Raw genomic sequence first — 27479 nt, forward strand, 5'->3', positions numbered from 1 at the left:
TAATAAGTACACGGTAGTACCCTCGTATCTCGCGTTAGAGGAAGTATTGAAAGAATTTCACCTTGAATGGCATTCGATAGCCAGTTATATTTAAATGTATGTAGATGTGTTAGTTTGTATCCGTTTCTCATTGTAATCCGCGAGGAGATAAAATTTACATCTTACATCAGTAATTTCGACAAAGCGGTAGAGATATCACACTTTTTCTCCTATTATTAACAGAAATTTGTTACAACATATCATTATCTCCTGTTTTAAACTGAAGTCATTTATAAAAATATTTTTTATTGATAATTTTTACAGTTTTTGCGGTTTTACTAGCGTGAGCAAAAGTAAAAAACGTATTTATAAACATCTCTTGTTTGGTTAATATTTGTTGCTGTTAAATAATATTGATTCTTTTACTGTAATTAAATATGTTTTATATAAGTTGGGTACTATTTAATCAGTATGTTTATATTTTTACCTCGCTTGTCTATCCATGGTATTTGTTTAGGGCTTTTGTTCGAGAGTTTGTATTGATGCCCTACTACATAGTATGTACTACATTATTACTAAGATGGCAATTACTTATCTATATTTATATCATTGCTATTGCCTATATTATGAACGTTTGGGTACCCAAGCTTATAGTATATAATTCTAATATTTATTTTTTAAACGAAACGTATTGTAAGCAATGAATCAATTCTCTGGATTCTTTGAACGAACGAGCCGTAGAAACGAACGAGTCGCATTGTAATCCGATTCAATTCTTACGATTCGTTCGTTCAAATTTTATGGATTTTTGCTGGCCACGATTCAATTGAACGAATCGTTTTGTAAACAATGAATGATTTATCAGGATTCTTTGCACAAACGAGCTGTAGAAACGAACGAGTCGCATTGTGATTCGATTCAATTCTTACAACTCGTTCGTTCAAATTTTATGGATCCGTGCTGGCCACGATTCAATTGAACGAATCGTAAATGAATCAATTCTCACGATTCTTTTAACGAACGAGTCGTAGAAATGAACGAGTCGTATTGTGATCCGATTCAATTCTTACAACTCGTTCGTTCAAATTTTATGGATCCGTGCTGGCCACGATTCAATTGAACGAATCGTATTGTAAGCAATGAATCAATTCTCACGATTTTTTTAATGAACGAATCGCATTGTGATCCGATGCAATTCTTACGATTCGTTCATTTAAATTTTATGGATCCGTGCTGGTCACGATTCAATTGAACGAATCATATTGTAAGCAATGAATCAATTCTCACGATTTTTTTAACGAACGAGTCGTAGAAACGAAAGTCGCATTGTGATCCGATTCAATTCGTACGATTGTTTCGTTCAAATTTTGTGGATTTTTGCTGGCCACGATTCACTTGAACGAATCATATTGTAAACAATGAATGATTTATCACGATTCTTTGAACCAAAGAGCTGTAGAAACGAACGAGTCGTATTGTGATACGTTTCAATTCGTTCGACTCGTTCGTATAAATTTTATGGACCCGTGCTGGCCACGATTCAATTGAACGAATCATATTGTAAGCAATGAATCAATTTTTACGATTCTTTGAACAAATGAATTGTAGAAATGAACGAGTCGCATTGTGATCCGATTCAATTCATTTGACTCGTTCGTTCAAATTTTATGAATACGTGCTGGCCATGAGTCAATTGAACGAATCATATTGTAAGCAATGAATCAATTCTCACGATTTTTTTAACGAACGAGTCGCATTGTGATCCGATTTAATTCTTACGACTCGTTTGTTCAAATTTTATGCATCCGTGCTGGTCACGATTCAATTGAACGAATCATAATGTAAACAATGAATCAATTATCACGATTCTTTGAACGAATGATTTGTAGAAATGAACGAGTCGCATTGTGATCCGGTTCAATTCATTTGACTCGTTCGTTCAAATTTTATGGATACGTGCTGGCCACGATTCAATTGAACGAATCTATTCTAAGCAATGAATCAATTCTCACACGATTCTTTGAACGTATGAGCCGTAGAAATGAACGAGTCGCATTGTGATCCGATTCAATTCTTATAACTCGTTCGTTCAAATTTTATGGATCCGTGCTGGCCACGATTCAATTGAACGAATCGTATTCTTAGCAATGAATCAATTCTCAAGATTATTTGAACAAACAAGCCGTAGAAATGAACGAGTCGAAATGCGATCCGATTCAATCCTTACGAATTGAACAATACAGTGATCGATTCAATTGAACGAATCGTATTCTAAGCGGTGAATCGAATCTCACGATTTATTTTTAATACTCGTTCAAATGAACCATTCGTTCAGTCATTGACCACTTCTACTGTATAGTGCCCCATTGACCCAACATATACAAGAAAAATTTAAATAAGACGTTTTTTTAATTTACATTTCAATTTGACCATACATAAAAACAGAAAAAGAGTGGTAAAGAAGACCTTTATTTGAACACCACACGTGTAAGTTTTTTCAAATCCATCCAATATCTGATTTATTTTTCATATTTCCCGCAATGTGTTTTTTCAGTATGTGCACTCAAAAATAATTCAAATTTATGAACGAGCGTCACTGGATTTCATTCAAAAACAAACACCAACGAATCCAAATCCTGTTCGATGTAATAAAAACCGGAATAGCCGTTTGAAAATCGAGGAAAAATTAAAATATATAAGCCGATGACATCACGAGCCAGCTCGCGGCGTTTTAAACCTTTTAAATCTCCGTGAATCACCACTTAGGTTGGATTTTATTTTTATTTGTGTCGCATCTGTACCGTTAGACGAGGAATAAAAGAAGAAAAAAGGAGTTTTTCGGTGTGTCTTTTGGGCTAAAATTGGAGGCAAAGGGTTCAACGGAATTTAGATGACTTAAATAGAGTATTTTTGGAGATATCAGACTCGAGAAAACATTCTTTTAATAATTTCTTAATGACGTCAGTTATTGTCTAATAGGAAGTTACGCTTTTCATCTTCTTCCTCTGATTTAGTTAGGTTTTAAAAAAGTAAAAAAGTTAAATTTCAGAATACGGAACTTTTAGAACTGTTCTGTAGATTACACGAATATTTTTTCTTTGTCTAGATAAACTCTAGATTAGGAAAATAGAAATAGTATTTTAAGGCTCATTACTTTGAACGTCGGTTATCACATTTTAACCGCTGTTTATTGCTTCAGCAATAAATATATGCACTAAATGAAAAAAAAATGGCGCTGGGAGGCACGTATAACCCATACTAAAATATGTTAATAAAAAATTGGTAGGCAGTTCTTTTAGTTTCAAAGTAAAGGAATTTTTCCAATTTTTTTTTATCTCAAAAACTGCGACTTGACTGATTTTGGTGTTATTACAAATTTTGTTGCAAATATTATTCCTAATCTTAAATTGAAAACCGCGTTTCGCTAAGGTTTCGCTAGCTACTGTAATTTTGGAGTTACGACTTTTTTAAATTTTTAACCCCCTCCCAAGGACTTTGAAATAAATGTTTCAATAAAAGCTGTCCTCTAGCTTCTAGCCACCCTATCTCGGTTAATTTTGGTTTTGAGCAAAAAAAGTACAGAGACCATTTTTATGTAAAATTGGATGCTCTACAACTTTTATTTGAACTTTTTTTCTAGTCCTTACCGTTTCTCAGAAATTTAGAAAAAATAATTTATTTCACCCCCCGAGAAGGGGTGAAATAAATAAATAAAAGATTAGTTATATACCTTGTGCTTTATTATGTGTTTAAGTAATATATTTACATATTATTTACTGGAGAACTAATATAACATGAACTTAATAAAAATAGTGTAATAATAACCAGCTTTAAACAAAAATTAAAGATAATGTGACGAAGAATTTGAAGAAACTGTACTGATAAATAAAAAATAGTTTATATTTTTTTTAAGAAGCTTCAAATTTACTATTTTTTATTCTTATATTACAGCTGACTTTGGGGTGTCAGCCAAAAACAAGTCCACCCTTCAAAAACACGATACATTCATAGGAACACCATACTGGATGGCTCCAGAAGTAGTGCTTTGTGAAACCTTCAGGGACAATCCTTATGACTTCAAGGTGAGTATTTTTATTTTAAGTCAACTAGACAAGTTAACAAGACACAGAAATAACATTTTAGTTTAATTTTTAATATGTCTTAATAGTAGATGAAGCTAAAAGTTACATTTCTTGAAAATAATTCTCGTTCTTTTGCCACTGGAAGAAGAAAATAGTTTCAATAAATTTTCCTATTTCCGGTATTATACCGGGCATTTACTATGCCGTCGTCGGAAACTCCTTTTATAAAATTAAAACCCAGATTTTATTTATCTACAAATTGGGTATTTACCCACCGCCCATCACTAACCCTTTTCACCTTTTCAATAAGTTATAAGATAATGGAGATACAAAGGTTATCGAAAAATGCAAAAATTTCTACTAATTAAAAAATAAAAAGTATAAAAGAACAAGAAATACATTTGAACTAAGAAGACTAGATTAAATCTGTGTGTAGCATATTTAGTTTCATAATAAGTAGCACAATGATGTGAAAACAGCATCTTTATATCTCTACTCATAAACCAGAAACCCCATAAAATACACAAAAATATCTGAAGAAATGGGGATTGACAGCAACGTTTAATTAGTATGTCATATTTCATAGTTTCGATATAAATGACATAATAAACTTTACTCTATTGTTGACTCGCCTTGTACATTCATACTGATATACCTTGTACATTATACTGAAATATTCGGATTTATTAAAAAAATTATATTATTAATTCAATTTTTACAAACAACAACAAGAAGACAAAGAATTGCAGTTTTGTAAAATAAAAATTATGTGCCTTTCGGATTTCATCTTGTGCTGTTAGGTTTATTTATTTTTCTAAGCCTATTAAAAATCAACTTTATTTCTTTATACAGGTTGATATATGGTCCATGGGCATCACGTTGATTGAGTTCGCCCAAATGGAACCTCCAAACCATGAAATGTCACCAATGAGGGTACTGTTGAAGATCCAGAAAAGCGATCCTCCAAGACTGGAACAGCCGTCAAAGTGGTCAAAGGATTTCAACGATTTTATAGCCAGGGCGTTGATCAAAGATCCCCAGAAAAGGCCGACGTGTGATGAATTGTTGAAGCATCCCTTCATCAACCGAACTTTGGACTCGAAGCCTGTCACCGATCTGTTGCTCGAGTACAAGGCTGAAGTGGTTGAAGAGGAGTTGACAGATGATGATCCTGAGGTAAGGAATAATTGTAGATTTGTTGTAAGTTTTGTTAAGTTTGTAAGTTTTTTTTTCTAAAAACAATTCTTTACTCATTAAAATACCTCTTTGTTGATATATTATGTTTTTGAATTAGTTAATTTATACAGGGTGGCCTAGTTTTTTTCTGGAAAAAAGCTTCATTTTTAGGGTTCCGTACCCCTATTACTAATTCTTCGCTGTCCGTCCGTCCGTCTGTCACAAAGGAGTTTTATGAGGAATGTATTTTTCTAAAAAGTTAATAATAATAGTATATTAGGAGTAAAAATGATACTGTTTGTGGTGAGACATAAAAATTAATTTTTACTCCGAATAGGACATGCTATTTTTTATTTCAAACATTCACAAATAATTTTTTAAACAATTTCAAGTATTCCAAATAATCCAAAAAGATTTCAAAGTAATACCTTGTAAGTAATTATATATCGAGAAACTATGGTTACACTCGTTGAATTTGACACTTTATGTCTTACGTCTAGGCGTTAAAATTAGTTTTTTATATTGCCAATCACGTCGCAAAAGTGAATACTTTTATGACGTTTGAAAAAAAAAGGTTTTTTCTCTTTTAAAGACAATCCGGGGACATTCTGTAGAATTAAAAAATAAGTACTTTTATTTTTTTCTTTCTTCAAATACCTTATTGTATTTAAGTTTTCATATACAGTGAACCACGAAAACTGCTTTTGTTTTATGGCGAGATAAGGCCACAGAACAGGTTAAAGCAAATTAACCTGGTGTGCAAATATACCGCTTTATACGCTTAGGGCTTGTTTACACTGAAATAATGTGTGTCTTGTAAATATTTTCATGCTTAGCGTCAGAGGAGACCCCGTAAAAATAAGGGACATTATCAGAGAATTGGTAAGTTTCATGTCACAGAAAGAAAACTTAATGAATATCAAGAAAAATAATATAATTATTACTTTTAAAGTATTTACAATAGCTATTGTTTGATGATGGTAAAGTAGACGGTGCTTCATTTGAAGAATAATATTGCATAAAATCAATTATAAAATAATAAATAAAGAACGTAAATTAAAGTTAGGGGACCTAACAAATCCGCAAAAGTTGTATTCAAATTCAAATGTACCAAGTGAAACATAACTCTAACTATTTTTTTTTTATTCAGAACTGTTCTTATTTTTAGCTAACCAAGCTGTATATTATGATTAAATTTGATATTTTTATTCTGTATTCTCACTACTTTTTCTTCTACACTTATAAAAAAAGCCAGAACTCAATAGTCAATACATAATGTAATATATTAACCTACCTATGGACCTCAAACTCTACTATTTTAAACCTATTAACCTAAAATTCACTTGTGTTTTTACAAAGTTTGTCTTTTTACCTTACTATAGTAGTATTACTTACTACAGTAAACGTGTATGTATCCCTGTTAATAAGTATTGTGTTGTTGTCAAACCATGTACGTACGAAACAATGTCCTCAAGTTGGTGTTATCACTGCTTTTTTTCTAAAATGCATGCTGCTCGTTGGGGCCACCCGCACTGTCTATTGTCCCTAAACAGGTAAGGTGCCTTTTAGTGTTAAGTGTTGTGTCCCACATTGGATTAGACATAAAAAAAAACTCATCCATTTACTCATAATTTATTGAGTTTAACTATAGTTAAACTCAATAAAAGCTATTTAAAAGTTCCAAAAACCAATATTTACAGTGAATTTAAGGATTCTTTACGGATATTCCCATTATTTTTTAGACCTATTATATTTTATAATAGTAAATCTATACGTGGTAAATGTTGAGTTTTCTTATACTTGGTAATCCAGTATTTTGTCCATTATGTATTTGTGTAATTCTTCTCAACCTCAATCCTGTTTTGCAATGCTTTATTTTTATTTAAACTATATCGTTCAGCGTTGATTTTTTTATTTAACGAACTATTTCTTTTGTAGGACAACCGAATATCTCAAGTGCCTTTGGACATAGAGGAGGATGCTGCATCGGTGCAGAGCAATGATACAGAACATAAAGGTATGGTTCTAACTATTTTTTTTTCTGTATACTTTAAATTAAAGTATTATTTTCAGAATCCCTTGTACCGACTGGAGAAAAAGATGATAAGAAAGTCGCTGTACCTGCTTCTATACCTACAGAAAAGAAAACAGTAAGTTTTTATCACATTTGTCGTTGGAATCGTCTACCTATTGTAATCGCAAAACTTTTTCCGATGCACGTCATCAATAATTATATCGACATGGACATTAAAGTCTATAAACCTGACTAAATGAAATTTTGGCAAAAATGTTTAAATTTGTTGTATAATTTAAGATACCGAGCAGCTCTTCGTTTTACTTTGTAGAGAAAGTGATTGTAACAGATATTTTATTTAGATTAAAGCTGCAAAAGTTAGTTTAAACCGAATTTTATTATCGCTATGTTGGTCACATTGTGCCGTATTCAGCAACGTTGTCGTTTATTATTTGACAGTTATCCTAATATCAGTTATTATTTTGTATAATATCGTGTTGATGTTGAATCTTTGTTAGTAATTCTCGTTTGTTTGCCTATTTTCGTAGTCTTTTTTTTTTAATTGTACTTTTAAGCACAAACAGTTCTTTTAAGAACTAAATTTTCGAGTTTTTGTATTGCATTTCTTGAAATTGTGTGTTGAAGATATGCCGAAGCATTTAAACAGTCGAAGCAAAGAGTTTGTAACTTCCCTGATAAACTATTTTGAACGAGAACATGACAATAAAGGTTATTTAATTAATAATATTTTCTTGCCTTTAGCTGTGTATTTTTTCTAATTTCGAAAAATCGAAAGTAGAGAAAAAAAAGTAAAAAGAAAATTGTTTTGCTTGTTGAACCAAGCTCTCTCTCCCACAACCGGTTTCTGGGCCTACCCTTCATCAGGTGGGCTGTCCAGGGGCTGGTTCTCACTAATACGGCAAGCAAAACTTTTTCAATATCAACAGACGATGTCGTAAAGTGTCGGTGAGATATTAGTTCATCTCCCGTCCTAAGATGGTAAAGAGCGTTTTTCGGCCCGCTCAAATATATATGAAATGAACAAAATTCTTACAGATTTAGTGTAAATTAATGAAATATAAAGGTTATTTATTACCCTTGACTGCAGTCAGAGAAGTAAGTTTGATTGATAAGCACATTAAATAATATTCATAATGGACTAGTTTTTTCTAATATGTAATAAGTAAAATAAGCAACAAAACAAATAAATCAATTAATTATTAAAATAATAGTTATTAAATTAAAAATAAAACGTAAAACTCTTTAAAAAATGATATTATAAATATATTGTTTGTCAATTTTAAATTAAGATTCATCTCATAAATCCATCAGAATCTGGCAGCGCTGTCGCCATCGCTTGTCACTCAAAGTTAATCACGTGCATCGGAAATTGTTTTGCGATTACCATAGATATAGTGAATTCTTTTATATGCTTAAAAAAACTTTTACAGCCTTCAGCGGACAAGAAAGAAGACGCCCACCGCCGATCCTCCCACGAGAAAGGTCCAGCCCCTCCGCCACCTTTCCAATCGCAGACCTCGACGGAGAAAGAAAAAGGTCCGGCTCCGCCTCCTCCACCCACTGTGGTACCTCCTCCACCTATGGAAGTACCTCCGAGCGAGAAGAAGCCTGGACCGTCCTCCTCGCAGCCTCTGGCCGTGCCCGTTCATCAGGCGGCGCAAGAGGAGGGAAGAGCGCCTATACCGCCTGCTCCTGTTCTTCCATTGAACTCGGTGACGTTGCCCACGCCTCCCGCGTCGCCTGTCACGCCCCCTGACACCCCTCCCGAGCAGAGAGTTCCTATCAGGGTGGCAGATATTCCTTTACCGCCAGGTGGGTGTGATTTAATATTTGTATTGATTGATTTGGTGTTTGTTTTTTAAGTAATGTCCTGATTATGACATAATATTTTACGACTTGTTTATTATACAGAGTGTTATAAAAATTGGACAAAAAGGTTTAAAGGGAAGGTTCTTTGGTAAAAATAATGGGTAGTTTGTTACATAGTTTTTCACCTCTTTTTAAAGTTTTATATAAGAAGAGATTAATTGGGTGTTTTTAGCAATCTATTGCTTTAATAATTTCTTATTTTTCTTTGTGTTTTTTTGATGGATATGTTTGTTGTGAGTAGGATAATTATTTTTTTAGAATTTTAAGCTGTTTTATATTCAGCATTTTTTCTCGTTCTAAGTCAGTTTGAGACTAAGTTTGACCAAAGTTTTCAATAGGCTGAATATGAAAAAAATAGTTGGGTTTGATTTAATTGTAGAACTCTGTACAGGGTGGTCTAATGTGCTCTATTATTATATCACCCTGTGTAATCTGTAATATCTGAACTGGTAACTATTTGCAGCTTATTAGAAGCAGTAATAGCTAGGCTGTGAAAGCTTAGAGCCTTGATAGAAATTATAGCTTTAAGTAGTTTCGGGCATTTTTAATTGACTTTTAAAGAAAAGGTAGTTACTATATGTACAGGGTGTGTAAAAAAGTTCGTAACGAATGGGAAAAAATATAACGTTTTAAAAAAAAGTGTTTGTGGAATTTCTTCAGCATGCATAATATAAAAATAAATATTTTTTTGCTATCATGATATAATATGTAATGGCAAATAACTGTCATGTGGGCAGATTACAAAGATTCTCGATCATTATGCAAAAAGTGAGGTTAGGTGGCAAAATAAAAACGTTTTAAAATATACAGGGATTTTTTTGGTGAAATTACATTATACAGTGTGAATCGAACAAGAATAATTCATAATACAATATTTTTCGTTGTTGTTCTGTAATAAATAACTGTAAAAAGACAAGACACCAAAAAGTTACCAAAGTATCTAATTTTGTTATTGGATACTCTGGAAAAAAATTTCAATACTTTTCTTCGGTAATTAAATTATAAAAAAATCCCAGTTGTTCGCGAACCTTCTGACACACCCTGTATAACATTACTTTATCTGTATACAAGTCGAAAAATGTATCTGAATTGTACTCAAAACAAGCTGATTAATGATATTCTTGTTAGTAATAAGACTAATGAAAAAAAATAAATAAACAAAATAAAATGAAATGAATTCATGCTCATTTTTTGATGATTTATACTGTGACTTGTTTAGTGCCAGTTAAAGATGAAACTAGAGATCATCCCGAAGACGCTAACAGGTCATCTAACATAGCCCAGGTCAAGAGGGCTTTGGAAAATCAGTTAGGAAAACGCTTATCTCAGGAAAAACCTATGCACAGTGTAGGTGATAATATTGTTACAGTCAACAGCTCGACGTAAGTTTTCTTAAAATACTTTTTTAATTTTTTTTTATTTTTTGTTTTTTTTATTTTTTTTTATTTTTTAATTTTTTCTTTTTTTTTCTTGTTTTTTAGTGGTACTACTCCAGAAGACAGCATGAGCTTCGTTGTAGTTTCCACTCCACAGTCTGAAAGGAGCAAAAATACGTCTACTATAACTATTAATTCCGATTTACCTGATCCGTCCAATAGTTTAGCTTCAAATATTAGCCAGGTACGATAAAAACTTGTTAAAAATGTTATTTTTGGCAATATCAAAACTTTTTTCCTAGGTAACCGTGGTAACTACCCATCCTCCAGTTATAATAGATAATTCCATGACCATATCGCGGACTTCTTCGACTTCTCCATCTAATCACAGTTCGAGCGAAGTCGTCATAGTGGCCAACGAAACGAACAAAACTCACGTCGAGTCTTCGGACGATGAGTTCTGTCCGTCCTTGGACTCGCTGGAGTACCCCCCTCCTAGTGAGTTCAGAGATAAGCCGCCGGTGCTGAGTTCCAAAGGCAAAAAACTCGATGAAAGCGAGGTAAGACCTAATATTTTATCTGTTTTAAGTGTTTTAATTATGTGTTTTATTAAATTGTATTTCGAAACCAGCGGTTTTGTCTCGATCTTCTTGAGTCGCCAGAATTTGTATTTTGGTTTTGATTTCTTTTTTTTTCTCTTGTTTTTTATTTTTATATTTTCCTTTTGTTTGTCAATTGAGTGGTGCCTTTCTGAGTTTATTTCTTTTTTTATCTTTTTATTTTTATACTTTCTTTTCTTTCTTTTTTTTTTCTTCGATTGAGTTGTGCCTTTCTGAGTTTATTTTTTAGCAGTGATTTTGTCTACAATTTTTCTTGTGTCGCTATTATTTTTTTTCTCTTTTTTTATATATTTTCTTTCTTTTTTTTTTGTTTTTTTTCTTTGAGTAGTTTATTTTTTATTGTTACTTGTTTATTTCACGATTGGTTTTATGCAAAATGCTCAAATCTGGAAAAATCTTGTGTCACGAATTAAATTACTGTAAGATCTTAGGAACAAACTTCAGAAATTGTTACTTTAGCAGAGTGTGATCGTTTCTACATTATATATTGACAGAATTATACATATTTCTATATTATACTAATATATTTTATGTTATGTCATTACAGGTATTAATAACAGATTCCAGTTACGTCATCAATGACTCTGGACTGGATGTTTCCGACAATTCAAGGCTTTTAGACACCAGTCATGTGTCAGTTGTCAAAATTGACGAAGAAAAAGTACAAGTTAAGGTACCTATTTGTTTTATTTTGAAGTAAAATTGGGGGTTTTACATATTTTTTTTATTTTTTTTAGGATTCTACGTCTTATATCATAGATAAATCGGGTGACACTTTCAGAAGTTCGACCAGCGATCTGTCAAATGCCAGTTCCGGGAAATCGGGCAGTACTAAGAGCGACTACGGAGACGATACAAGAGGTACTACTATTTTACTATTTTTATTTTAACAAAATTTTACAAAAATTATTTTTTTAAAGATTTTCTTTAGATCTCCTAATTTTTGGTCTTTGTATTTTTTTCGTAAACTGCTTTGTAGAGTTTTTTAATTATTTTTGTAATTTTATTTATTTTATTAGTATATACATATTAATTTCTCAAAATGCTTAAAAATACAATAAATGTAGTGGGTCATTTGAACTACTTTTTATAATTTCTGTTTTGAAAATCTAGAATGGCTATTTTTTGAAAATTCATCGTAAATTATCGGTTTTAAATATGCTTATTACAAAAAATTATAGTTTTCTTATGGTGGATTTAGTTTATTTCAAAATTTTAAGACAATTTTCAAAGGATGCTCTCTAATCGAGTAAAAAGTGGTGTTATATGACAAAATATAGGTATGTGTAAAAATTAAAAACTTGTTTAGAACATTATTTTATATCTATATACCTATACCGGGTGCGTCTCAAAAGTGGCTCACCCCTACAGTGGCGGATACAGGAATTTATTTTAGGGGGGGGGGCCAAATAAAAATAATGTAGAATATGCTTTTCAGAGCGCCATTTTTAACCCAAAAGCCTAATATATAGCCCAATTTACAGATTTTAGGGGGGGCCTTGGCCCCATGGGTCCCCCCTCTGTATCCGCCACTGCACCCCTATAACTTTTTTATTTTATCAGATAAAAAAACGAGATTTGGTGTGTTAGTATATGACATAAATTAGGATTGATTGACGTATTCAATTGTTTTCTGTCATTTACTGTTTTACCGGAAATGACTACAACTTTTGATTTTTAAATGGCACCCTTGGTATTTTTTTACTTTATTCCAGAGAAAATGACATTCTAAAGAAAATGACATATCATATGTCAACTTTTGACATTTTAGCTTAAAACAAAATTGAATTTTAAATTTCAATCTAGAGAAAATTGTGTTCAAAAACACTAATTTTTAATCAAGGCGCCTTGGAAAAATACATTTGATCGTCTAATGTTATTCGTGTTTTGTCCAGGCCGGTTAAAAGATGACCAAATCGTATTTTTAATGATATCCCATTTTTTTCAAATGGAAAGAGGGTGGCTCATTACCATTTTTGAAAAAAGCATTTTTTACGAATAATTTGGTACCACACACTTGGTATTTCCAGTGAAATTGTCGTTATGAATCGCATGTCACAACAAATAAACCATATTTGAAAATGTCAAAAGTTGACATATGATATGTCATTCTGTTCGGAGTGTCATTTTCTATCGAATAAAGCAACCAAACACCGAGGGTACCATTTAAAAATCAAAAGTCGTAGTCATTTCCGGTGAAACAGGAAGTGACAGAAAACAATTGAATACGTCAATCAATCCTAATTTATGTCATATATTAATATACCAAATCTCGAATTTTTATCTGGAAAAATAAAAAAGTTATAGGGGTGGGCCACTTTTGAGACGCACCCGGTATACCATTTTTATAAATATACAGAACTTTTTCTCTTTCATTGCGTGCTTTTTGTCATATACTGTATATTTTTTGAAGACTGTCCTGTGGAGTTAGTTTAATTATTTATTTTAATTTTATTTATAATTACCAACATATACACATTACTTTCAGCAATGATTAAAGGGGATATATGAGAAAATGTGGCAGGTCATTTGAACTACTTTTTATAATTTCTGATTAATAAAAGCTAGAATGGTATTTTTTTAATTTAACGTAAATTATCTGTCTTTAAAATTGTTTCTTGTAATAAATATTTTTTCAATTGTAGTTTTTTTTGTTACAAAAATAATAAATAATACTTTTATATTTGTTCACAATGAATAAAACAGTCGTGTAAATGTGACATTTATGTGAAAGCTTAAGAGAAATAGGTAAAAATAGAGGAATATCCCGCTTATTATATATCTATTCCAGGTACTTCAATTATCTTGGATAACTTTAAGATGAACGGTAGGATCATCCACGCTCACAACAACGATAGAAATGCCCTCAACGGTAAAATATACAACGATAACTACGAATCAGCCACCAGCGACAGGTCTCACAGCGATTGTGGCTCGGTGAGAAGCACAGATTCCCATCAGAGACCGCCAGTATCAGTCAGCAAGTCTGACATTGAAAGCATTTCAATCGCCAGTCATGAGAGCAGAGGCAGCAACGGAAAAGATTCAGGTGAGAGTTTTTAAATTTTGAAAAGTGTTACATTATCTATCTTTTGCTTTAGGGCTTTAAGCAGGATCGTGATTAATCAATGACCAGATTTTTCGAAACACCCTGTATACATTTTTAAAAATCTTAAAATATCTAAAAAAACAAAATAAAATATACGTGTTTAAGCGTTTTTTCGGAAACTTGACCGTTTTTTGAATAAAAAATATTGCAATATTTAAGGGACGGTTTCACCCTCTTGGAACTGGAATTTCGAAAAATCCCTTCTTATCGAACCTCTACACCCTAGAATCAACCTGTATGCCAAAATTGAGCTTCTTACGTTGAGTGGTTTGAGCAGGATCGTGATTAATCAGTATGTCAGTCACTTAAGGATTTTATATATTAGTATAGATTTTTCATTTTATTGATTTTATGGAAAGCACTGTTCATTAAAATGTTGTATCCTATGTTATAGGGCTTGTTTCTCTCTACAAATTTTCTGTCTCACAATGTACCGTTTGTGTCCAGGAAGGGTTCATATTTTCATAGTTGTCGATTTTCGAAAGAAATCAGTACATTTATTTTATTTCGTATACTTTTCATTTTATTGATTTTATGGAAAGCACTGTTCATTAAAATGTTGTATCCTATGTTATAGGGCTTGTTTCTCTCTACAATTTCCTGTCTCACCTTACCGTTTGTGTCCAGGAAGGGTTCATAGTTTCATAGATGTCGATTTTCGAAAGAAATCAGAACATGTATATTATTTCGTATATTTTTTAATTTATTTTATGGAAAGCACTGTTCATTAAAATGTTGTATCCTATGTTATAGGGCTTGTTTCTCTCTACAATTTCCTGTCTCACAATGTACCGTTTGTGTCCAGGAAGGGTTCATATTTTCTTAGATGTCGATTTTCGAAAGAAATCGGTACATTTATTTTATTTCGTATATTTTTCATTTTATTGATTTTATGGAAAGCACTGTTCATTAAAATGTTGTATCCTATGTTATAGGACCTGTTTCTCTCTACAATTTCCTGTCCCACAATGTACCGTTTGTGTCCAGGAAGGGTTCATAGTTTCATAGATGTTGATTTTCGAAAGAAATCAGAACATGTATATTATTTAGTATATTTTTCATTTTATTGATTTTATGGAAAGCACTGTTCATTAAAGTGTTGTATCCTATGTTATAGGGCTTGTTTCTCTCTACAATTTCCTGTCTCACAATGTACCGTTTGTGTCCAAGAAGGGTTCATATTTTCATTGTTGTCGATTTTCGAGAGAAATCAGTACATTTATTTTATTTCGTATATTTTTCATTTTATTGATTTTATGGAAAGCACTGTTCATTAAAATGTTGTATCCTATGTTATAGGGCTTGTTTCTTTCTACAATTTCCTGTCTCACAATGTACCGTTTGTGTCCAGGAAGGGTTCATATTTTCATAGATGTCGATTTTCGAAAGAAATCGGTACATTTATTTTATTTCGTATATTTTTCATTTTATTGATTTTATGGAAAGCACTGTTCATTAAAATGTATCCTATGTTATAGGGCTTGTTTCTCTCTACAGTTTCCTTGTGTTACATTATCTATCTTTATTTTGCTTTTCTATTTCCCTCACTCTTCTATTTTGCTTATGCTCTTCTGGTAAGTTTTCAATGTTTGTCTTTGTTATTTTATTAACATTTTGGATTTCTTTGTTACACAAATTCGAAGGTGCTTTCCTCTTCTATTTCCTTCACTCGTTTTCCTCACTCATTTATCTTCTACTTCAGTACATTATAAACATATTGTACTCTTCTTACATACGGAAATCTTCACCCAAGACTAACCAATGTAATAAACTAACTAATGTGGCTAGCACTACGCTTCAACCGCCTATTATTACCTCAGGATTGTGAATCCCAAGTACTCGTTTAAGGCTGAGTCGACCTAGGTACCCAAACTATTTTTATTTTAATAAAAATAGTCGGCTGATGAAATGCCGGGTGTGGGAATCGAACCCACACCTTGAGATTGGTAGACGAGAGCCTGTACCTCTACGCCACCGGGCACCTATGTATGTATTTTAATATGTATTTAATCTTAATTAATTACAGTAAAGAACGACGATGAGAACGAAGACCAAGCTGTCATTCTCCGCAAGCCGCCGAAAACTCAAGCTCAAACCATCGCCATGATGAACAGAAAGACTAGAAAACGTACCAGGAAATTTATCATAGATGGCGTCATGATCACGACCACAACGAGCAAGGTTATATACGGAGATGAAGATAATCCTCAGTGGGATCCGCATAATGACAGGAAACAAGAACTAAGGTTTGTATTAGGGATGTTTTTGACGATAAAAAATTATCAACATTTTTTTTCTTCTAGGGAACTGAAGTACTTACAGAAACAGGAGCAGAAACAGTTCCAGGACTTGGCCGCTAAAGAGAATCTTGCTCTGGAACAGCAGGAGAGAAAGTTTGAGCAGGAGAAGCTTAATCTGGAAAGGACGTATGAAAATGATTTGGATTTGCTCAGTAGGCAACAAAGGTTAGTTTGTATCTCTTTATTCCTGTGTTAATATAGATTATATTTCTTGAGATGGCTATAGGTCTGTTCCATTGCGATCTTATTGTGGTCCTCTTCTGATATCTAGGTTACATTCTCCATTCCTACCTTTTTCAAGATGCCCAATTATCTCGTTCTTCCCCAGTAAAAATGTCACAAAAACAAAGTGTATAGGTAGAGTATTGTGTTCCATTTAAAAAAATGAAGAAAAATTATTTTATATTTTAGAAAGTTTGGTGTAGAATTTTGAACATCTTGTATGATTTACGATTACCATATTTATAGCAAAATAAGTACAGACCATCCAAAGTAAATACCTAATATAAATAAATAAATACCTATAGTTTTGATTTCAAGACAGGTACTTGTATTTTTAATATTTTTTAAAGAAATGTTAAAAAATACATATTTTTTATTTATTTATTAATATCTCTGAAACTATCGAAATATATATATATTATTGCCGGACCCTGTATAGTGTTAATCTTAAGTCAAATATTTTATTTTTCTTGTAGATTACAAATAGAAAGAGCCGAAGCTCACCAGGACGCCGATTTAAGAGCCACATCGAAGAAAATAAGAGGCGAACAAGAACGCGAGTTAAAATTGTTCAGAGATGGTTTGAAACAAGAATTGAGGCTTCTCAAGGTACATTACTAACTCTACCAACCTCTTAAACATTTTTTTTATCTTATTTTTATTTTTTATTTTTGTCTTTTTTTTCTATTTTTTTATTTTCTTTTGTGTTTCGTTTATTTTGAATTTTTTCTTTTAATTTTTCTTTTTTTTTCTTTTGTGTTTCGTGTTGTTTTATTTTGTTTCTTTGTTAGGCTGAAGTGGATATGATGGCCAAGGACAAGCGCAAGCTGGAATTTAAAGTGCGCAAAGAAAAAATGGACGCAGAACACGCCGAAAGGGAGAGGACATTTTTGGAGAGGCTCAATGAGAACCATGAGAGTTCTTTGAGGAGATTGAGCGACTCTCATAGGGAAAAGCTGGCTTTGATGGAGAGGCAGTTCTTGCAGCAGAAACAGCAGCTAACCAGGTAAAGATTTTTTATTTATTTTTTTTATTTATATCATTATTTTTTTATTTTTTGTTATATAGGACGAGAGAGGCAGCATTATGGGAGATAGAAGAACGCCATATCCACGAGAAACATCAACTAATGAAGCGTCAGATCAAAGATATCTTTATTTTACAGAGGTAATTTTTTATTTTTATTTTTTTATTAATATTTTTTTATTTTTTTTATTAATATTTTTTTATTTCTTTATTAATATTTTTTTATCTTTTTTTTTTAATTTTAGGCATCAAATGTTGACGCGTCACGAAAAAGAACAGGACCAAATCAAACGGCGAGCTCTGAGAAAGGAAGAAGAATTATTGAAGAAGCAACAAACTGAAAAACGGAATCTTCCCAAGAGGATAAGGAGCGAAATGAAGGCCAGAGAAGCCATGTTTAGAGAATCCATGAGGATATCCGTAATGGGAGCGTCTAGCGATCCGGAATTGGAGAAAAACAAATTCAAAGAGGTAATTTTTTTGGCCGTAAACTTGCATAAATTGCAATCGAAACCACTGTATTGTTAAATATTGAAAAGTTAACTTAATTTAACATTTTTTTGCCATTATTATATAAGAACTAAACCACTGTATTATTACATCGTGAAGAGTTAATAAGTACTCGAATAAGGATGATTTAATTAATATATTTTTGAACATAAACATTGATAATTTATCTTGACCACTGTATTATTACAGTTTCAAAAATTAAGAGGTGATTTTTTGTATATCTTTTTGACCATAAATATTAATTACTTGAGAACTAAACCACTGTATTATTACAGATCAACAGGAAATTTATTTGATATGTTTTGGATTATAAATGTTAATGTTAATATGAAAACTAAACCACTGTATTGTTAGTTTCAAGAGTCAAATATGGAATTTATTGGATAACTTAATATTGTTTTTGTCATAAATATTGTTAGTCTGTGACCTAAACCACTGTAATATTAATTGCAGTTTTAATAGTTTAAAGGACATTTTAATGGTTAATTTTTTTGGCCGTAAATATTTATAATTTTGGAACTTGACCACTGTATTATTACTTCTTCAAGTTTTAAAGAGATGCTTTAATTTTTTTTGGCCGTAAACTTTTCTAATTAAACCACTGCGTTGTTAAAGTTTTAAGGGTTAAGAAGTTAACTTAAATTTCAGTAGCAAACCACTGTGTTAATACAGTTTTAACAGTTAAAGAGGTAAAATAGTGATTTTTTTTGACCAGAAACATTGATAATTTGAAAACTAAACCACTGTGTTATTACAGTTTAAAACCTAAATTTAAAACAGCTCTAGAGGTAAATTTAATTCATATTTTTGTACCACAGATAGTCTAGTGTATTGTTAGAGCGTAAAAAGTTAGAAAAGCATTTAAAATAATGCTTTTCTAACTTTTTACGCCATATAATATTTTTTGACCATAAATATTGGTAATTTGACAACTTTACCACTGTTTTATTACAGTTTCAAGAAAAGGAAAAGAAACGTTACCAGGCTGAACAACAGAGGTTTGAACTCAAGCATAAACGACAGCTGGAAGAACTCAGGTAATAAAAAACATAGATAATATTATTTTATTTATTTAATTATTTCTAAAATTAGCGAAAACAAATTAAACGTTTCTCAAAATATTTCTTTGTTAAAATTTTTGAGTTTAATGGTATTTTTTTTGGTTAATTGTATCTATTAATACAAGATTAACTAGTTCTTGTAGACTTTTTCTAACTGTTTTATTTTTCTGGATATATACAGGGCGATGAGCGAGGCCACTATAAAAGAACTGGAACAGCTACAGAGTGAGAAAAAGAAGATGCTTGTAGAACATGAATCTTTGAAGCTGAAACAGAGGGAAGAGCAATTTACTGTAGAGCTAAAAGAATGGAAAGCGCAGTTGAAGCCCAGAAAACAGGTAATTTGTCGATTTTTTTCATTATTTTTCATATATACTTCTCAGCATTATAAACAACATTGACTAAATTTTAAAATTATATTATATAAAATTTACGTGAAAAACTTACATTAAAAAAATATGTTTTTCTATCAATAAAAAGGTTTATATCCATGTAAAAAGGGCCCTACACGCGACAATATCTTCCAGAGATTTAACCTGTACAGGGTGAGCCAACTTTTCAAGGGAAACACCCTTTTTTATAGGAGATAGACGAAAACTAATATCAGTGTCTGGAGCTCAATTTTTATCAAAAACATGATGGTGAAAACCGCACATCGATATCTGTTACCGTTTCGGAGTTACGGGGTGTTTTTCAAAAATGTGCATTTTTAACAAATCGCTGTAACTTTTTTGCTGTGGACAATTTTGCATTTTTATGAAAACATTTCTAAAGCACCTTTTTACGTAGAATTTAATTAAGTATAATTTTTTTAAAATTAATAATTTGAGTTATCAACAGAAAAGTTGCTTTTTTATTTAAGACATCCTGTATATTTTTAATTAAATGAAAAGAACTTAAAACTACCTTTTCAAAAATATAGCACATTTGATATTTTGTTATAGTCTCCTTCGAAATACAGAATTTCTAAAACTTTTAGAACTCGAAAACATATTTTTCCAGCAAGACAAAGCACCGCTTCAGAACGCTGAAGTTATCAATTCTATCAAATTTTTGCAGCATATTTCGAAAATAATTGAACCTAACTAAGATCCCAGCCGTTGGCCATCGAGGCCGCCGGACTTAGTGCCTATGGATTTTTATCTTTGCGGAAGAATAAAGATATAATCTAGACTGAATTAGAAGTATTTAGCGGTTATGCGAGGTTATCTTTCACTCCCACTGAATTAATGAATTCCGCCAGAAATGTTCATAAACGGTCATCTGTAGCAAAATCTCGTGTCTTAGTTTGTTATTAATTTTTATTGTTATTGATATAGTTTAAATGTGTTGATGTTGTTAAATATAGTTTAAATTGTTATAAAATTCTGTATCTGTCATTGCAAATATTATTTTCTTTTAATTGCTGCTCACAAATAGAATTTTTTTGCATTACAGCCGCCGCTGTGGTTTTCATAAAAATGGAGCTCCAGACACCGATATTAGTTTTTGTCTATCTCCTATATAATAGGGTGCTTCTCTTTACAAGTGTTTTTTGACCCACCCTGTACAGTTCAAATCTCTACAAATGTTTTTTTTATAATTTATAACGTTTTTTGCACCCTTTGTAAAATTCACTAACCTAACAAACACAAATCAAGCTCACCAGCCTGGCGCCACACCGCTTCCTAACTTAAAACCACGCCCACACTAAAATCTCTTCCAGCGTCTGGAAGAGCGCCTCATGATGTCCTTCAAGTCCTGCAAGTACGTCGCCTACTTACCCAGACTACTCCTGGACGGTTCCGGTAGTTCCACGGACTACGACTCGGTAGAAATCTCCGGGCCCGTCTCCGTACCCTCCAGCCCGTTCACGACGCGCAGAACCACCGCCTGGGGGCACCAACGAACCTGGAGTACCGGCGTGTTGCGGGAGAGTACCAGCACGGACTTCGTGGGCCGGGTACAGAACAGGGTGGAGTTGAAGGAGAGAGGGGATATTGACGATTCGGCGGCTTGAGAAGGGACTGGGTGGTTCTGTAGGTACTCTCTGTCTAGTAGGAGAAAATAATGTGGATGAGGAAATGTGTCTGTTTATCGTTTCTGGGGATTTTTTCGTTTACGTTGTTTATTAACTTGTCCAGAATAGAGTGCCTAGAAGTCTGATTACGTCACGTTAGTGGTCGGGTGTTTAGAAACGTTTCCGAACAAAGCCGTAAATGTTGGTAAAATTGGTTTTTATTTTGGGTCATTTAAAAAAAAACATGCTATATTTTATTTAATTTTTGGATCCTTGGACGCAAAATAAGGCATTCATTATAAGGGTTAAATATGTTTACAAGCTTTGGTTTTTGAGATATTTAAAGATATTTTTTATGCATGCAGTAATATAAAATATTGTCAGCATCCTGTACATTACTTTTCAGAACTAATTCTTGTGCTGACTTTTAAGCCAGAGATTACTGAGAAATTTGATTGCTTCGTTTAATGTATACAGGTGTATCAAAAATTGTTCGTCTATTTTAAAGATTTATTTTACATAAAAACTTCGTTATTTTAAATGCAGCACTGTGTTTTATTACCAATTATGTGTCTTATTACCAAAAAATTAATAGATCATTTTTAAAATACGTTTATTTTTATCAAACTCGGAGATCCTCTTCAGCAGCACACGTTATACCATACGATCGAGAAAAAAACGGCGTCAAAGATGGCTGTGGAATGACAATCGATGATAATTTTGGCGAGGTCTAGCCCTAGACGTCATTTTAGATGTTATTTACTTACTGTTAGTACTCTCTTTATTTTTTAACGGCGCTTACTGCCAATTGGCCTTAAAAAGATTGTAATTTATTTTTCTATTGAGTAAAAATGATTTTTAAATGGTGTAGTTTAAAATTCGTGAAAAAATATTTTTTCTGGAAAAAAACGTTCTGTCCTTTTTAAAACTTTCTATAATTAGTGTTAATTTTTTTGACAAGTCTTATGTCAATTTTTATTAAATAACATCTAGAGATTGATCCCGCGAAAATTACCAAAGATTATCTTTTCTCAGTCTTCTTTGACGTCGTTTTTTTTTCGATTATGAGGTATTTACCGCCTTGTTCGGAAAGGTTGTTAAGCTCCGCCTCTTTTGAGTGACGTAACGACTTAGGCTGTCTTTTGTTCCCCTATGGATTTTCGTTAAATATATGATTTTTAATATTATTGTCATTTTCAGTCGCTGTTGGTATTTTTTTTGTTTTATAAATATTTTTTTGTTGTTTTGTTTATTTAGGCATCTTGGGCTAGATAGATTTCGTCTGTAATAGTGGTCGTTATTATTTTTTATTGTTGGTTTTTAGAGTTAGTTTGGAGTCACGCCAGTCGCTTTCGCTGTGCTAAGTGCCAATAATGTATTATTGTAGCTTTTCTTTATTATCAGTAATCTTATTTATATTCTGCTGTATTTTTTTTAATCTAAAATACCATGAATTTTTTTAGAAAAATTGTGAAATATTGTTGTTACAAACAGGCACGGTTTTGTTTAGATCTTGGAATATTGTCAGGTTTCAGGCGGATATCATATACCGGGTGCGTCTCGAAAGTGGCTCACCTCTATAACTTTTTTATTTTTTCAGATAAAAATCGAGATTTCGTTTGTTACTATGTATAGTATTTTTAATACCCATTTAGAATAACACCATCCTTATTTATTATTAATAAATCAGTTGAAACAAAAAATTACCAACAAAAATGAACGTCGATTATTAATAATTTGTTAGATGTCACGTTTTTGAAGTTACGTTTCATGTTAATGTCATAACGCAAAATAAGATATAAAAATGCGATATTCTGATGAATCCAAAAAACTTATGCTTAATGTAGTAAACTATTTTTAAAACGATTTAGGATCTCGATTTAAGGCAATTCAAAAAGCATCCGAAGCACTAAAAGTTCCAGAATGCACATTATATAATCTTTGAAAAACCAAACAGAGCTACAGATTTCGAATTTAGAAGAAATATGTCTGCAAGCGTTTCCCGGAGCAAAATCCGAATTACAAAGAATACCCTACATTGTTTGAGGGAAGTAATTTACAAAATGTATGCGCGAAAGGATAAAATCACAGTAGAAACTATTTTCCGGCAATTTATCGAAGAATCTCCAGAAACTAAGATTTCCAAAAGTTCGTTATATTTGGGAATTAAAAAAATGGGTTTTCATTTCAAAAAACGGGATGGAAGAAAACAGTTATTGGAAATGTCTGGAATCAGATTAAAAAGAATATTATTTTTGAACAAATACTATGCTGCTAAAAGCGAAAAGCTCTTTACACCTGTTTTTCTGTAGAATTTTTACTTAAACGAGCCCTTAAATAAATATTACTACTGCTTGCTCGACTTCTTGTTATATTATTTATTATACTTTTAGTGCTTCAGACGCTTATTGAATTGCCTTAAATCGAGATCCTAAATCGTTTTGAATATAGTTTACTACATTAAGCATAAGTATAAGTTAAGATATTCTTTGGTATAAGCCTTAAATCGAGATCTTAAATAATATAGGTATTTTTTTAAGAAAACTCGGTATCTAGTTAATAAAACAATATTTTTAAAATTAGTGCGCTTCTTCTATATTTTTTTTATTATGTCAACATCTTTAGAATTTCATAAAATTAATTTTTATTATTATAAACCGCCACTGATAATATGAAATTTCAAGTCACTCCGCCAATGCAATAAGAAATATGTCAAGCATTTGACATGACAAAGGTCATAACCTAATTTTATTCATGCGGGTGTAGATGGTGCAAGAAGCCGCATACGTTAAGTTACTAAAACGGCTGGTACCTCTAAATAGGTATTAAAAATACTATATATGACATAAATTAGGATTGATTGATGTATTCAATTCTTTTTGGTCACTTCCTGTTTCACCGGAAATAACTACAACTTTTGATTTTTAGATGCCTTAATGCCTTTAAAATTTTACACCCTCGATATATTTTTATTTTAAAATGAAACTCTGAATAGAATGACATATCATATGTTAACTTTTGGCATTTTCGCTTAAAAAGAAATAGTATTTTAAATTTCACTCTAGAGTGCCATGGCTGTGTTAAAAACACTAATTTTTAATCAAGAAGCCTTGGAAAAACAGATTTGGCCATTTAATGTTTTTCGTGTCTTGTTCTGGCCGGATAAAAGTTACCCAAATTGTATTTTTAATCATATCTCAGTTTTTTTAAATAGAAGGATGGCTCATTAGCATATTTGGAAAAAGTATTTTTTTACCAATAATTTGGTACCACATACTTGGTATTTCGAGTCAAATTGTCGTTATGAACCGCATGTTACAATTTCAACTAAACCATGTGCGAAAATGTCAAAAGTTGACATATGATATGTCATTCTGTTTGAGGGTTTGTCTTTTCTGACCGAGGGTGCCGTTTAAAAATCAAAAGTTGTAGTCATTTCCGGTTCACCAAAAAAAATTGAATACGTCAATCAATCCTAATTTATGTCATATACTAACATACCTACCAAATCTTGTTTTTTAACTGAAAAAGTAAAAAAAGTTATAGGGGTGAGACACTTGGAGGTTAAGTAAAATATATTGCTATTATTTGTTTGAGGTTGCATCCATAAAATAATAAATACAAGAAGAAGTGTCAAGTCAATGTTAAATTATGGATGGCTGCCTGGGTAACTAATTTTCAGATATGGCGGCTGGGACATTTGACATGACATAGACATGACAATTTCAATTTTATGAAATTTATTTCCGTTTCCGGTTTTTAATGGCGGGCTGTTCAGAAGGTTTAAATGAGGGTTAATATACTTTTTACTCTTTCTAGTAGTAAATAATACAACAAAATTACTCAAAAATATTTATTTGGAATTTAGAACAATGTAAATATGCAAATCAACACAATTAAAGAGCTATAAACCAATAAACTACTGTATCAATATCGAATATTTAAATAATATCAGAGATGCTGTGTTAAAGTGAATTAGTAAAGTAACAGTGCATTGACTTACAGAAACTTGAAGATACATAAATGTTTTCACAGCTTCACGGGCATAAAACTAAATAACTGGAAGCAGGAAAAAGGCAACCGGAACCCACACAAAACCTGGAATCAAAAAAAATATGTAAAAAACATAAATATAGGTACATAAGACTTTTGTGAATTAAATCAAACAGGACTTGAATGAAAATAAAATGAATAAAAAATATGATACATATACATCTAATACCTCATTTGTATTTTAAAAATAATCTACATACATAGATTTATAGCATTATTGCTATGAAAATACATAATAGGTACCTATGTGATATGTAATTACGATTTCTGTTCATCTTGTAGAAAATTAATGTAGGCTAATAATAGTTCAATAATCATAATTTACCTTGTATAACTTGCTTTCAATTGCTCAAAATCACCGATCAGTCTTTAAAGTAGAGATACGGAAAAATCCTTGGCAAAGAATATCCCAAGATCCTTGGGTTTAAAGCTAAAAAAATATAAAAACAGTTAATATATTACCTATTTTTACATATAATATGGCCTATACCTACTACACGCAGAAACGTCGATTTCGTCATTTTCTTCATGTAATTAATATCATACTGAAAATTAAATCAGAATTACATAAAAATAGTGATAGTACTCTAATTATGAAGCAAACTTTTTGAATCCATAGTCAATAAAAAAATACAGCAGAATCTAAGTAAACAAGTAATCCGTCTTAGAAGACTTGTCGTTGTTCTGAAAAAAATCTTTCTTTTTTTTCCTTGTTATTTTTATCAAAAAACTTTTGCAGAAACTGGAGGAGACCTTCATGCAACAGCTGGAGGAACAGGAACGCATCTACGGCCCGATGGGCGCGCCCTTGACCTTACCCCCTGACCTTACCGACCTCAACACCGATTCCTGCAGCAGAATAGGCTTGAGTTCGACCAGGAGCAGCCTTAGTTCAATGTCGGAAGGCTGAACATCTGACATAACCCAAAAGATTCAACATTTTTTGGATACTTTGTTCGAAAGGGTTCAGTAAAGGAAAGGGTTCAACCTTAGTTCAATGCATCTAACATAACCTAAAAATGTTTTCATTAAAAAAAGGGTCGAATTCAGGGTATGATTGGCTCAAAGCAAGAAGAAAGCACGTATTTAAGAGTTAACATTTAGGGTATTTTTATTATTATTGTTTGGTCCAATCATACTACATGATTCTTGAAGGATATACAGGGTGGTTTATTGTTGCGATAAAGTTCTGTCAGGTTTCTGTTTGAAGTTTTAAAAGTTAATTAATAGATCGAAAAAAAAAACAGCGTCAAAGAGGTCTTGGAAATCGTCATTTCCAAGCCAAGTTGACGCCGTTTTTTTTTGTAATACATAATTATAGTTTTTAATGAACGTTTTTTTAAATATGACATTTTTGACAGTTTTTCTTCTATTTTTAATGCATTTCAATTTGAATAACTGTAGAGCAGTGTCTTTTTCAAAACTACAGAGTGTGTTAGAAAGTTTGCAACAAATGGGAACACTTTTTATTATTGAATTATTGAAAAAAAAGTTATATAGAATTTCTTAAGCGTGTTTAATGAGGAAACAAATTATTTTGACACATCATGTGATAACTGTCATGGTTTCAAAATATAAAAATATTCTGTACGTTTGCAAAAAGTGGGGTTATGTGACAAAATACCAGAAAAAATCAAAGAAAATAAAAGTTGTGAAAAGAAAATATTCTACGTTTATGTACCTAGTTTCATAAATATACAGGGACTTTCAAGCCATTGGTATTTTTAAAAATTCCATTTTTTGTGTTACACAATAATTATTTACAGAAACATGAATAAAACATATTATATTGGGAATTATTTTTGTTGGATTTACTTTGTTTTATGTAATTTTAACGAAAAAAATGAATTTTTTTGAAAATCTTCCCGAAAATATAAAAAAAACCAGCGTGTTTTGGAACCCCTGTATATTTTTGAAACTTTGCACTTTGCAGGATTTTTGTAGTTTGTTGCTATGACATTTATCTTATGACATATTGTGTCAAAATGTTTTTATAGTTGATGTTTTAGAACTGAACTTCTTTTAAAAAAACTCGATAATTAAAAAAATCCCACTTTTTAAA

The 27479-nt window shown here is 31.7% G+C and overlaps 1 protein-coding gene across 2 annotated transcripts in view; it reads left to right on the forward strand.

The window, feature by feature from the left end:
• LOC115879434 (serine/threonine-protein kinase 10) overlaps positions 1–27209 on the forward strand; it is a 41995-nt gene extending 14786 nt beyond the window's left edge. The window contains exons 5-25 of one of the 2 annotated variants that reach the window (XM_030896266.1): positions 3931–4061; positions 4914–5237; positions 7176–7254; positions 7311–7387; positions 8703–9084; positions 10361–10523; positions 10623–10761; positions 10820–11077; positions 11685–11810; positions 11875–11998; positions 13929–14186; positions 16273–16492; positions 16550–16711; positions 17245–17377; positions 17560–17774; positions 17837–17935; positions 18040–18265; positions 19259–19341; positions 19547–19703; positions 21071–21383; positions 26157–27209. In XM_030896266.1, the coding sequence (XP_030752126.1) occupies positions 3931–4061; positions 4914–5237; positions 7176–7254; positions 7311–7387; positions 8703–9084; positions 10361–10523; positions 10623–10761; positions 10820–11077; positions 11685–11810; positions 11875–11998; positions 13929–14186; positions 16273–16492; positions 16550–16711; positions 17245–17377; positions 17560–17774; positions 17837–17935; positions 18040–18265; positions 19259–19341; positions 19547–19703; positions 21071–21364 (3650 nt within the window). In that variant the 3' untranslated portion in view covers positions 21365–21383; positions 26157–27209. The remainder of the gene's footprint in view (positions 1–3930; positions 4062–4913; positions 5238–7175; positions 7255–7310; positions 7388–8702; positions 9085–10360; positions 10524–10622; positions 10762–10819; positions 11078–11684; positions 11811–11874; positions 11999–13928; positions 14187–16272; positions 16493–16549; positions 16712–17244; positions 17378–17559; positions 17775–17836; positions 17936–18039; positions 18266–19258; positions 19342–19546; positions 19704–21070; positions 21384–26156) is intronic. The other variant, XM_030896267.1, reaches the window with a different exon arrangement.
• Positions 27210–27479: the final 270 nt, after the last annotated feature.

Source organism: Sitophilus oryzae, unplaced genomic scaffold (genome assembly GCF_002938485.1).
Source record: "Sitophilus oryzae breed Bouriz unplaced genomic scaffold, Soryzae_2.0 scaffold_1576_pilon_pilon, whole genome shotgun sequence".
NCBI lineage: Eukaryota > Metazoa > Arthropoda > Insecta > Coleoptera > Curculionidae > Sitophilus > Sitophilus oryzae.